The sequence below is a fragment of the Dipodomys spectabilis genome, unplaced genomic scaffold, assembly GCF_019054845.1.
Source record: "Dipodomys spectabilis isolate Male_0828 unplaced genomic scaffold, ASM1905484v1 ptg000054l, whole genome shotgun sequence".
In the NCBI taxonomy this organism is placed as follows: domain Eukaryota; kingdom Metazoa; phylum Chordata; class Mammalia; order Rodentia; family Heteromyidae; genus Dipodomys; species Dipodomys spectabilis.
In genome coordinates this window covers 40,681,394-40,693,411 of record NW_024870731.1, presented here as the reverse complement: position 1 = coordinate 40,693,411, position 12,018 = coordinate 40,681,394, and the positions used below count along the sequence as shown (strand labels likewise).

Here is a 12,018-nt window from a genome sequence, read left to right as displayed (position 1 = left end):
AGGAAGACCAAATGAAAGGGTGTCCTAAACTCTAAAACCACTGAAAGGACATTATAGACCTAAGGAAGTGATCTACTCCTGTGGGACATTTATGGAAAATATTGAGGACTTCTGGGAATTAAGAAAGTACATTCCAAAAACCATCAACAAACAATGCCACTGCACTCAAAACCACTAAATAGCTAAAAAGAGGTTAAATGAGACAGAGAGAGCGAGAGAGACAGATTTTTTTTTAAATAGTAGTTTCTATATTCTCTAGGGAATAAATAGTCCAACATGTTGTCATCTGATCAAGAAACAGGAAACATGCCAATTACAGTAGGGTCTTTCCTCTAATCTCCTTCAAGTAATAATAGTGACTAAATTAATTCAAAACACAATTTTATAAAGTTTTACTATCCAACAGTGGTAGAATACCTAGGGGCCCAATCTCTCACAATAATCACCAATGGACATGCTAACCAATATCACAAGAGCATACACAAAACATATCCCTTCCTACTCAATCATCAACTGCTGTGTGCTCTTAGCCAGTAACCTCAAGGGTTCTCAGAAGAGATGACAGAGTAATCACAAATTTTAACACCAATATTTCAGTTTACCATCCCCATGGTCATACTGGTTACTGATGCACCAGTGTTCATGTTGAGCAATTAACTCATTATAAACTCACACAAGTATCTAGAGAATATGTTAAATGTCACAACTATAGGCATCCTAGGTTAAAACAAATGAACAAACAATACAAAAAAAAAAAAAAAACCATCCCAAAACAAAACAAAAAATACCCCAAATACCCACACATATTCACAGACATACCTTCTTACAGGAGCTGAATGTGCCATCAGGCAGAAGGGGCCTTCGACGCCTCTCAGGCATAAAAGGTGAGCCAAAGCGAATGTAGTGTTTTGGGGTGGTGCAAATTAATGGGGAATGAATAAGACCCGGTAACATGTTCAGGGTTGTGGCCAGTACAGTTGGATCTGTGGTGATACGTAAGGGACATTCCACAGGGCACTCTTGCTTCTCTGCTTTGTCATTCAACCATTCTGTAACTAGATACTATGGTTAAAAGAAAAAAAGAAGAGACTGTTAGTTAATGCTGAAAATATAACAGCCAGAGGCAGGACTGAAGACCACAAAGACAAACCTCATTTAGAAACTAGGACAGATACAAGCAGCTGCAGTGAGGATGAATTGAGCATTCAGAATGCAAGCATATCCTCCTGTCCCCTCCCCATGCCCGCTAAGATGAATAATTTTTGCTATCTGTGCTTTAGGCTCTGCCTAACAATAATGGCAAAAGGTAGCAGAATGGCTTCAGCCTTAATCAGTACATTTTAATCTAAAACTTTCAATCCACACACACAGAGATTACTTTTTTCTAGAGGTCCTTTTGTTTTAGCTAAAACAACCCTTGCCAGACTAGACTCACAAAAATATATTTGTGACTTACCTTTTTGGTTTTTGGGTACTTAGTTACAGCACGGTTGACATGGGATCCGGTAACTGATAGCACAGTTGGGTCAGTGCCTGGTAACTGTCTGTTTTCTCCTGAACTCTCTATACTTCCAGCTTCAGTAGGAGTTACTGAGCTATTATTTCCTCCTTCTTCCAAGGCAGCTTGTGACAATTCTGCCTGTTGTGCATTGGCCTGCTTCTGGCGCTTTAGTCTTTGGGCTGAACTACTCCGGTACCGAGAAATTCGACTCTTCGGTCGGGGCCTAGAAGGCTTTGCTGGAGGTGGTTTGGGGACTGTTTTTTCTGCTGCAATATCCTGTAACAATACCAGGGTTAAATTCTTACAATCCAGTTTCTTATCTTTATTAAGCATTCTGAATGCCTAGTGGTAAAAAAGGTAAGAATTTAGAACCAGTCATTTAAAATGAATTAAGATGAAAAAAGTACAGATTTAAGTCAGCTGATGAGGATATAGATTAATATATGGGTTATATCTACTTCTTTTTTTTTTTTGGTTGGTTGTGGGGCCTGAGCGCTGTCCCTCAGCTCTTCAGCTCAAGGCTAGCGCTCTATCACTTGAGCCACAGTGCCACTTCAGTTTTTTTCTGCTTATGTGGTGCTGAGGCATGGAACCCAGGGCCTCATGCATGCAAGGCAAGTGCTATACCACTGAGTCACCTTCCCGGCCCTTATTTCTACTTCTAATAAGTATCTGCAAAATAGGCTCAAGATCATCTAAAGATAGCTACCTAATGTTAGGATTATTAGCAGGGAACAAAATTCTCTGTGTTTCTTTTCCAGATAGTGAGTTATTTTAGCTTAAGGCTTAGATTCATGGTCTGGGTAGGAAGGAAAAAAGATGGCCTATCCTAATAAAGGTAAAGTACATAACAGGGTTATACAAAGACCAATGTGGGGGAAAAAGATATTTATTTTGTTTGTTGGTGGTATGGACTGAACCCATGAGTTACTCCACAAAGTCAAAAAATAAATGATTTCTATAATTCCACCAATAGTTTATTAGGCAGAAACAATCCTAAAGTTCTATTCTAGTCTGAAGTGCCTATCATTCAAATATGACAACTTGTCTCCCTGAACCCCACAAATTAGTTGATAAAAACCTTAAATGTCTTTAAGGTTTCTTTTCTTTTCTTTTTAACAGAGCAAAGACAACATTTCCCTGATTTCAAAAGGTAAGTAATTGACATTATTGAAGACAAGGATGCCTAGATTCTAGAATCTTTTTATTTCTTACCCCTGCTTGAGAAGACCTCCGGGTGTTCACACCAATAGTTTGTGGGGTGCTAGGGATGGCAATGTTTGAAGCAGGGTTGCTAATTTCAGATTCTGGGGCCTCAGTTTTTGTCTCTTCTCCAGTAGGAGTCTCTGAGGTGGTGGTAGTAATCTCGATGTCAGAACTGCTCTGCTCCAAGGGCTGATCCCGCCGTTTCTTTCTTTTTTCTAAATTTTCGAAAGCATGCATGATGGCTTCAACCTTTCTATCCTCCCGGGTCTAGAAAAAAAGCAGAAGCTGTCATTTCAGGAGTATTATTGATGGACATTCATAGAAACCCATTTAAAATATTTAATATTTTAAATACTGAAATATTTTAAATACTGAAAACAGTTGTTAAAGAAAGGTCAAATTTGAGCTTTTAAAAATTAGGCCAGCTATTTAAAAAACTTTAGGTAGACAACAAAATCAATTTCCTTTTGTATTTCAGTTTAGTAACTTAAGTAAAAAAAAAGAAAAACTTTTTTTTTTTTGGGTCCGGTTGTGGGGCCTGAACTCTGGGCCTGGGCGCTGTCCCTCAGCTCTTCAGCTCAAGGCTAGCGCTCTACCACTTGAGCCATAGCGCCACTTCCAGCTTTTTTTTTTTTGCTTATGTGGTGCTGAGGAATTGAACCCAGGGCCTCATGCATGCAAGGCAAGCGCTCTACCACTAAGCCACCTTACCAGCCCCTTAAGTAAAAATTTTGAACTTTTCATGAGCACAAATAAATAACACTGGTATTGGGCATAAAAATAAACTTTTTAAAAAAGCCAGTTCTGGGGCTTGAACTCAGGGCCTGGGAACTGTCCCTGAGGATTTTTGATCAAGGCTAGTGCTCTACCACTTGAGCTATAGCTCCACTTGTGGATTTTTGGTTATTATTGGAGATACAGAGTTTCATGGACTTTATAGCCTGTGCTAGTTTCAAATTGTGATTTCAGTTCTTGGTCTCCACAGCTAGGATTACAGGTATGTGCTTGGTTAAAACCAATTTTTTAATCAACATAACTGGGAGGGTGCTTTGATTAGGATCTGCAATATACTCTAAAGGTTCACTCAAGAGGTGAAAGCTTGAAATTACCCTCCCCCTGCTCCCCCCCCAATGGAAGCAGTATTGGGAGCTGGAGGATTTCAATAGGAAGTAGGACCTGCTTGGAGGCAGTAAGTTGTAGGCTTGAGTTTGAAGATTATATCTAAAACAGAGTTTTGTCTCTGTTTCATTGAGTTTGAGCCTGTACACCATGGACTCAAACTTCTCAACTAGTGAGCCATAGTAAACCTTTGTATTTAAGTTATTTTCTTAGGTATTTTTTCAGAGCAACGTAAAGCTGACTTTTATTTTTTAAAACTCAAATCAAGGAAATTAATAAAATCTAGCTTACGGAATAAGCCTTAACTGTGACCTCCAAATTAGATCAAAGAGATGATGGAAAGTTAAAAGAGAAGGGTTCACATACTGTAGGTAGAAGGAATCAAAAGAAGCAAAGGGATGTTGGATGACACTCACCCTCCTGCTATGAGCTGGGTTCTCCTGGTCATCAATAACTTCTTCTTTCTCTTCTTCCGGTTTTTCTTCTGGATTGTCTACTTCCTTTAAGATAGATGGAATATTATGGTGCACTTAAAATCTGAGATAAAGCAATCTGCTTAATTCTGGTAGCTTATGGCTTCCTAGAAACTGCTTTCAGTACTTAGAAGTGTTACTCATGTAAGGTTACAAGGTAAGCACAGATACTTCATTCACTGACCTGAAAAGTTACCTGATTTAAAAAAAATTTTTTTTTTTCTATGCTATGAATGAAAAGCCCAGTACTTTGTCATGCTACTAGGCAAGCAATATATATTGAGATATTGAAAGATGTTCTTGGCATTACACAAAGAAAATTAATGCTCAGTTTCATTGACATAAATACCACTAAGTATTATTACAGATTCCCTAAAACATGTGGAAAGTTGGAAGTTGCTTCATTTGGAGAGGACTGAGACCATAACATTTTGATGTCTAGGAAAGATTACCTCATGATCACTGGATACATTTATTTTTTCTGGAACTTCTTGTGGTTGCTGGTCATTATTTTCTTCTGGAGCTTCATTCTGCTGCTCCATCTCTAGCTCTTTCCGTCGTGCTTTTCTACGTCTGGTCTCTGCTCCAATGATGGGTAGGGTTGGAGGGGGTGGGAGTGGCAATTCGGCAGCATTAGGATTCCTTTTCTGAATAGGGCAATTCCGGTTCCCCTTGTGACATGCACAGTCCACTTTATAATTACTGCTCCAAAGAAACAACCACAAGGCCTGTTTCAGTATCACTGAAAATCTGGTATATTAACCATTCACCCAAATGAAACATCAGCATAATTTCCTTCAGTATTATCTCTAAATAAGTTAAACAAAGCATGATAGAGTCCTTATGAACACTTTTTTTGATAGTATATATTTTTTGTATATCCTAAGTCTATGCCTCCAAATAATAAAGAAAAATAAAGCCAGACCAAACAATTAAATTCTCCAATTTATTCTTATGATGTTGATTGAGTAGGCAGTAAGCCAGGCAGTATAAATTCATTTTACCGCATGACTTTTATTTTCTCCCAAACCACAAAGGGAGAAAAAGCTTCTACTGTATAAAACCCACTATATACTACCTATGACTTGTTACCTCTATTCTTCTGTATTATCACATACTGTATGATTTTGTGGTTTGAGTAGATGGTGTAAGTTATTACAAATCTCATTCCTTTCAGATTCTAGTACAAATGCTCTGTGCATAAGAGTTGTTACATTTGAGTATGTCTCTTACACATCTTTTATAATTAAGAATAAGTCAATATCATTATTAGGAGACTTGATGTGCTTAAGCTTCTTTAAAAAAAGTCTTTTTTTTCTCCTTCACAATTCTTAGAGGAAAAAAAGTCACTCATGCATAAAAAGATTGAGCAGAGAAAAAAGAATAAGGAATGGGCATAGATCTTAAGGAGTGTCAAAAGCTTAATGTATTCATGTTAGGAAAGATTTATAAAGTCTTACCAGTTACTATACTCATAATCAAATGCAATGGTGACCTCAGCATCCTTGGTGATGGCAGATACAGCATAGATACACAGGTGAATCATCCCATCCGCAATCATGTGTCTCACCTGTATAAACAAGGCAATTTTCCATGAAAAGGAAAAGAACTCCTTTATCCAAGTAATTTTTTCCTGATTCAGAGCTACAATACACTACTCCTTAACTTTATTCTTCATGTGAAATTATTACATTATGAGAGCAAGAGCTTCTAAATTTACAAGACTTCTTGTAATAACTTTTGAGATATTTGAAGTCAGGGCAAAATCACTGCTTTACATCTTTTTTTTTTTTTTTTGGATAGTCCTAGGGTTTGAACATAGGAGCTGGGCTCTGTCCCTGAACTTTTGTGTTCAAGGCTAGTATTTTACCATTTGAGCTACAGCTCCACTTCAGCTCTTTGTGGTTAACTGGAGCTAAGAGTCTCACAGACTTTCTTGTCTAGGCTGGCTTTGAACCACGATCCTCAGATCTCAGTCTCCTTGCTTTACATCTTAAAAGTTTTTCTTAGCTCTGTAAGAGAACTGAAAATCACTAGCCTGTAAATAAAGCTCTTGATAAAGCATTTGTTGTGGTGGCACTGAGTAATAAACTCTAGAAATGTCCAGAATGTCTCTTATAATACTTTTCCCTAAAGCCTGCACAGTAAAACTTCTACAATATGACCATTTCTTTAACATTATTGACTTCTTAATGAGTCTAGCTCTGACTTCTCAGCAAATGTTTTCCTGCTTTTTCCCATTTTTGCCTTCTCTAGAGAAATTTCATTCCTTGCGTTCTATCTCTTGCATTGAAACACATCTATCAATTACAGACCTTCATCTGGGTACAATTCTCAGATCGTTTCTTCATAAACTTGTCCTTGGGTGGTTCCATTAAAAGAAAAGTTACTACAGATATCTTACCTCTGCATTTGGTGTACATGATCTTCTGATGAACCGGGCATCATTACCGAAAGTACGGGCATCCACACACATCTCTACACCATTGAATTTTGAGTAGAAGAGCACAAAGGGATACGGTCTAGGGATACAATTAAAATTCCTGTAAATCTTGATAAACAAAAAGGTCACCCCATGTCTCTAAATATGATGCAAATGCTGACAGAAACAGCAGCAATCTTTTGCAATGCTTTAACTTGAAAAACATCACATGCTATTCTGCTTTTGATTTAAAGAATGTGTACAAAGCAAAGACTGTTCTGTTTGGAAAGGAGCTATCACTACTTTATACACTGAACAATTAGCAGATTTATTTGCATTTTTGTACAAATAGAGGAGACACATAAGCTTTTTTCCAAGAGTAGCTTATCAACCAGGATATTTACAGCAACACTATTCAGAACTTCACTAGCCCTCAGTGTTCAATGAATGATGCTCTTACTTTTTGAAGAAATGCCCATTGACCTCAAATTGTTGCCGTAACATGACTTTCCCACGATACTCTATTATAAGAGTATCCAAAGCCAGATCTCTTGCAGCCCTCAGGATTTTGCGATGCTTTTGAACACGAGTGACTCTTCCCAGCTGTAACTGAATAAAACCAACATGTTAACATTAGATACCAACAGCAGCTTAGTAGACATTTAAAATATTTCATAATTGTCAAAAATGCACCAACATTTGTGGGTTTTTATAAGTTATGTTATTTAGCTTGACGACCAGAAAATTTTGAAATTGATAGAAGCTCAATTTTTGTAGGAACTCCATCTACTGAACCTGCCACCCCAGAAAAGACAAGAAAAGATCAAATAAAAACAACATTGTAAAAATTTCTGTGGCTGTACAAAACTAAGAATGAGTTTAGCTTTCTACAAATCTTTCATAATTCCTATCTAGGCTACGTTCCAAGGTAATTCATCTACTTTTGATTAATAAAAGCACAGTTTAAAAATATACATATCTAAACATTCTCAAGTGACTATAACCTGTTTTTGGCTGAAGATAATCAATAGTTGCTTAATTTGTTATTTTCAGATACTATGTACTTGAAAGACACAGTAATTCAAACCCATACCCTCTCTTCCTAGGTTATATACCTCAACCACTTAGTTTTAGTATTTAACCCTTTGGTCCTTACCTGCATTTGGGAACCAATAACTGTATTATTACAGGCCAATTCAGTCTTATTAATAGTGTCTAAAATAGCAGGTTTGCCCACAAATTCCTTGTTAGAATGCAGATGTTGTTCAAGGGCGTTTTGTACATCTGCACTATATTGATTAGTGAAGGCTTCTTCATACTGATCAGTCCATAGTCTTATTCGATTTTCCCAGCCCTCAGTTGTATTCTCATCTAAATTCTGTGCTTCAGAGGGAGAATTCTGCAGAAAACAAAAGTAAGTAGGTTAGTAGAATCCATGTATAGCAAGGAGGGGAAGACACAGAGAAAACATGCTTCCACATGGCAGTTAGTGTAGCATGAAAGAGCAATGGGTTACAGTTAGGTGATGTGGCTTCTATCACAGTTTCATCACCAATGAACTATGAGGACCTGAACAACTTAAATAGGGAAACTTAACCTCGGCCATTATTTCATTCTATCACTGATTTTATAGCCATAATAAAAAAATCAAATTTTGTTTTTAATTAAAAGACTGATTCAAGTTTCTAAGAAAATCTTCATAAAAAGCTATTCATAAACCTCAAATTACCATATTAAAAATTTAATATGTTTACTTATTTTCAACTTAGTAACATTCACTTTTGCGAGAGTCTAGCTTATTTTACTTTTCTCAGGAATGGTTTTATTTTTGTATCACTTGTTATTTTTATGGCAAAACTAACATTTGTTCATCATCTTACTACTCAAGAGAAAAAGTTATTTGGGATTATATCTTTCCAGGATTTTATCTTTAATTATTTATTCCACCATCTTCTAAATTATCTGAAGAGGTAAATAAGAGGAAAGAAGTATATAGAGGGAATGTAGAAATTATGAGAGGTCCTATAGCCCTATAGGAAAACCATTGTCTTCTATAGTAACAATATTATGAACAACATCCTGTGTTTGAGCTAGAGATACAGCTTAAGCCCGATACATGTCAGAAAACAAACACACTGATAGGAATGACATACTAGTGATGACTAGAAGGAAGACATTACAGTAACCAAAGCTCCCTGAAAATTTATGTCCACATTAAATTTCCAAAAACAAGAATAACAAAATGAAATATACTTTTGATGAATAGTACAGAAAACACTCAGGCCTATTATAATATCTGCCTTGTTTTTTTTTAAAGCACCTTTGCATCACTATCTACTGCTGTCTATTTTCCCCCTCAGAAACAGAAAAATGTTAATACCATGATCCCCGCACTTTTCATTAGAGTACAAAAAGACCGAGCAATAAACAAAGAGGTCTAAGAAGCATCTAAAACCAATACATGATGAATAGCTTACTGTATTCAGTAGCAGCTGAGCAAATGAATAGTATAAAACCTGAGTTAAGGGACTGCTTTTAAGACTGGGGATTAGGAGTGCCCAAACAGTACTTCTAGCTTTAAGCACTGGATTGTGAATCACTAAACACATGACTTGTTAAACCTACTCTATTTTGGAAGCCTTTCCACAGTTGTAGATATTGTTCATTACTCTGATTTTGTATATTGTGCTGTTCCATCATCATATAGGCATTAGAGAATTATTCCTTAGGTTTAGAATGGTGCTTCTAAACAGGTCAATTTGCCTTCTGGAGACAGTTGAATTGCAAGTGTGCATGTGTGTTTTATTATACCTAGTGAGTTGATGGCCAGAGACCCAAAGGACAGTCTATAGAATTAGTTCTTCTTTTTTTTGGGTCCGGTCGTGGGGCCTGAACTCTGGGCCTGGGCGCTGTCCTTCAGCTCTTCAGCTCAAGGCTAGCGCTCTATCACTTGAGCCACAGCGCCACTTCTGGCTTTTTTCTTTTTGCTTATGTGGTGCTGAGGAATCGAACCCAGAGCCTCAGGCATGCAAGGCAAGTGCTCTACCACTGAGCCACCTTCCCAGCCCAGAATTAGTTCTTCTAACATATCACTAGAGTCAAGTTTCTAGTAGGAAAGCTCTTGACTTGATATTAAAAATGCAAATGAAGCTGGGCGCTGGTGGCTCACGCCGGTAATCCTAGCTACTGAGGAGTCTGAGATCTGAGGATCACGGTTCAAAGCTAGCCAGGGCAGAAAAGTCTGTGAGACTCTTATCTCCAATTAACCATCAGAAAACCAGAAGTGGTACTGTGGCTCAAGTGGTAGAGCACTCATCTTGAGCTGAAGAGTGCAGGGATAGCACCCAAGCCCAGAGTTCAAGCCCCACGACCAACAAAAAATAAATAAATAGAAGTGCAAATGACCAAACTTTTCCACCCTTATAATTCCTACCTAGATCTTTGCTGAAGTTTTATTAGCACAAAATTTACAATCCAACTTAGAATTATGGCATCAAAAATAAAATAATAGATTATTTTTATTCTATCTTAATGTTAACAGTCTGTCAACTTCCCCAAACTGTAAGTAAAATGTCAAATTTATGCAGTTTTCTGGGACAGACAGGTGATAGCTTTCAAAAGGTTTTGAAACTCCTGAAAGTAAGTTATAGGTATTTCCTTTGTGGCTGAGATCAAATCTACAGTTACCCCATAAACTACACAAGGGCCCCTCTTTAACAAATTAGATAAAATGAAAGGGATGCTTAAAGCATTTTTGGATACTTGCAAGTTGCAAGGTCTAAATAAAGAAATGTTTATGTTGTGTTCTAAAACATATCCCAGGCCTCTGATACATTATGACTTTAAGTGTCCCATCTACACAGGTGAAGCCTTCTGAATGGATAAAATGTTATTTATAATCTTTGATTACATCAGTCATAAATACACAAGTACTCCTAATAAGGGTAATCCACACTTAGGAATTTTAATGTTTATACCATATAACTGCCAACTGCAAAGAGCCTACCTTTATTGCATGAGTACTTACAGAATTAAAGTACAACTTAATTCTAACTAAAGCTTCAAAACTCTTTAAGTAATGCTTTGTGAAGTATGCCATCTCTCTCTCTCTCTCTGTCCGTAAGACATCAGATAGTATAATCAAATCTTTTGGCAAACCATTCTCAACTAGTACATAAAGTCCCTTTAAAGTACTGTACATAATTTCACTATTCTCTAGCTTCTTTATAAAATCATGCCTCATAAGCCTTTTTATTTGATAATGGAAGAAACATACAAATATTGCATCCATCAAATAGAAGCTATTTCAGGAAAAAACAGTTCAATTCCAATAGGGCCAATTCTTATCAATAATACAACTTTCTGCAAATGAGTTTTTAACTGATTGTTAAAAGCCCACATGATGCTAGGATGGAGGTGAACAAGATATCCTGATCTGTTACCAGAAAACCTTCACTCCTGAGCTTAAGCCCAACGACAGTAACAAAACACATCCACCTCATTGTGTGATAAAATATCACTTACCCACTCACCGAAAAGCAGCTAACAAAAAACCCAATAAATTAAGGCTCATTACACAAAAGGAAAACATTTCAGAAAATGGTCCAGAAAAGCTACTTTGGAAAAAAGTTCTATGAAAACTGAATGGCAACAATCACAAACTAATGAGAAGCAGACTTCAAGATTCCCAGACCATCAATGTCAGGAGAGAAGCTGACCAAAATGCAAGATCACAGTGAAGTAAAACACAGCATCAGGGAAGATTAACCCCTTACCTTCATCCGCAAGGACTTCCGGGATCCCTCTCGAAATGCCTATCCCAAAGAGGAAAACAAGTAGAACAAAACAAAACTTGGTACCGAGAATGACAGTTATACCTATCTGAGATTAAAACTAAGTGATAAACTAGTGTTCTATTCTGTCCCCTTTTCTCTATATAACAAATCCAATAGAACTCCCCCAGACTATTATCAAGAATACAGATAGATCAAGGCCAATGAACTCTAACCTTCATATGTTCTATGATAGAGCTAGGTAACTAACAGAGAAAAGCATGCACAACTGAAATGCTACAGGTACCCCTGGTATTAAGAGAAAAAGTAATTTAAAATCTTAAATTGCAGATTTACCAGTTTTGAAGTGAAGAAGGAAACAAAGACCACTGCCCTTTAGAAGGGGTGGGCAAGTCACCTAAGAGCAACAAAGTTGCTGTGATGGGGAAGAAAGAACATCAAAAAGAAGAGGTTTCTGCTGGAGAGTCTTTAGTTGAGAATACAGAAAAGTGACCATGACACTAT

At 37.1% G+C, this 12,018-nt stretch overlaps 1 protein-coding gene across 5 annotated transcripts in view; it reads right to left on the bottom strand.

Moving 5' to 3' along the window:
* Setd5 (SET domain containing 5) overlaps window positions 1-12,018 on the bottom strand; it is an 82,245-nt gene that overhangs the window by 37,112 nt on the left and 33,115 nt on the right. For 3 of the 5 annotated variants that reach the window (XM_042679688.1, XM_042679687.1, XM_042679689.1), the window contains 9 exons: window positions 7,878-8,120; window positions 7,182-7,330; window positions 6,704-6,821; window positions 5,760-5,869; window positions 4,752-5,001; window positions 4,243-4,326; window positions 2,717-2,974; window positions 1,457-1,777; window positions 820-1,062 (listed from right to left, as the gene is read on the bottom strand). In XM_042679688.1, the coding sequence (XP_042535622.1) occupies window positions 820-1,062; window positions 1,457-1,777; window positions 2,717-2,974; window positions 4,243-4,326; window positions 4,752-5,001; window positions 5,760-5,869; window positions 6,704-6,821; window positions 7,182-7,330; window positions 7,878-8,120 (1,776 nt within the window). Of the gene's footprint in view, window positions 1-819; window positions 1,063-1,456; window positions 1,778-2,716; window positions 2,975-4,242; window positions 4,327-4,751; window positions 5,002-5,759; window positions 5,870-6,703; window positions 6,822-7,181; window positions 7,331-7,877; window positions 8,121-11,496; window positions 11,536-12,018 lie in introns of all 5 variants that reach the window. The other 2 variants (XM_042679685.1, XM_042679686.1) reach the window with 1 other exon arrangement.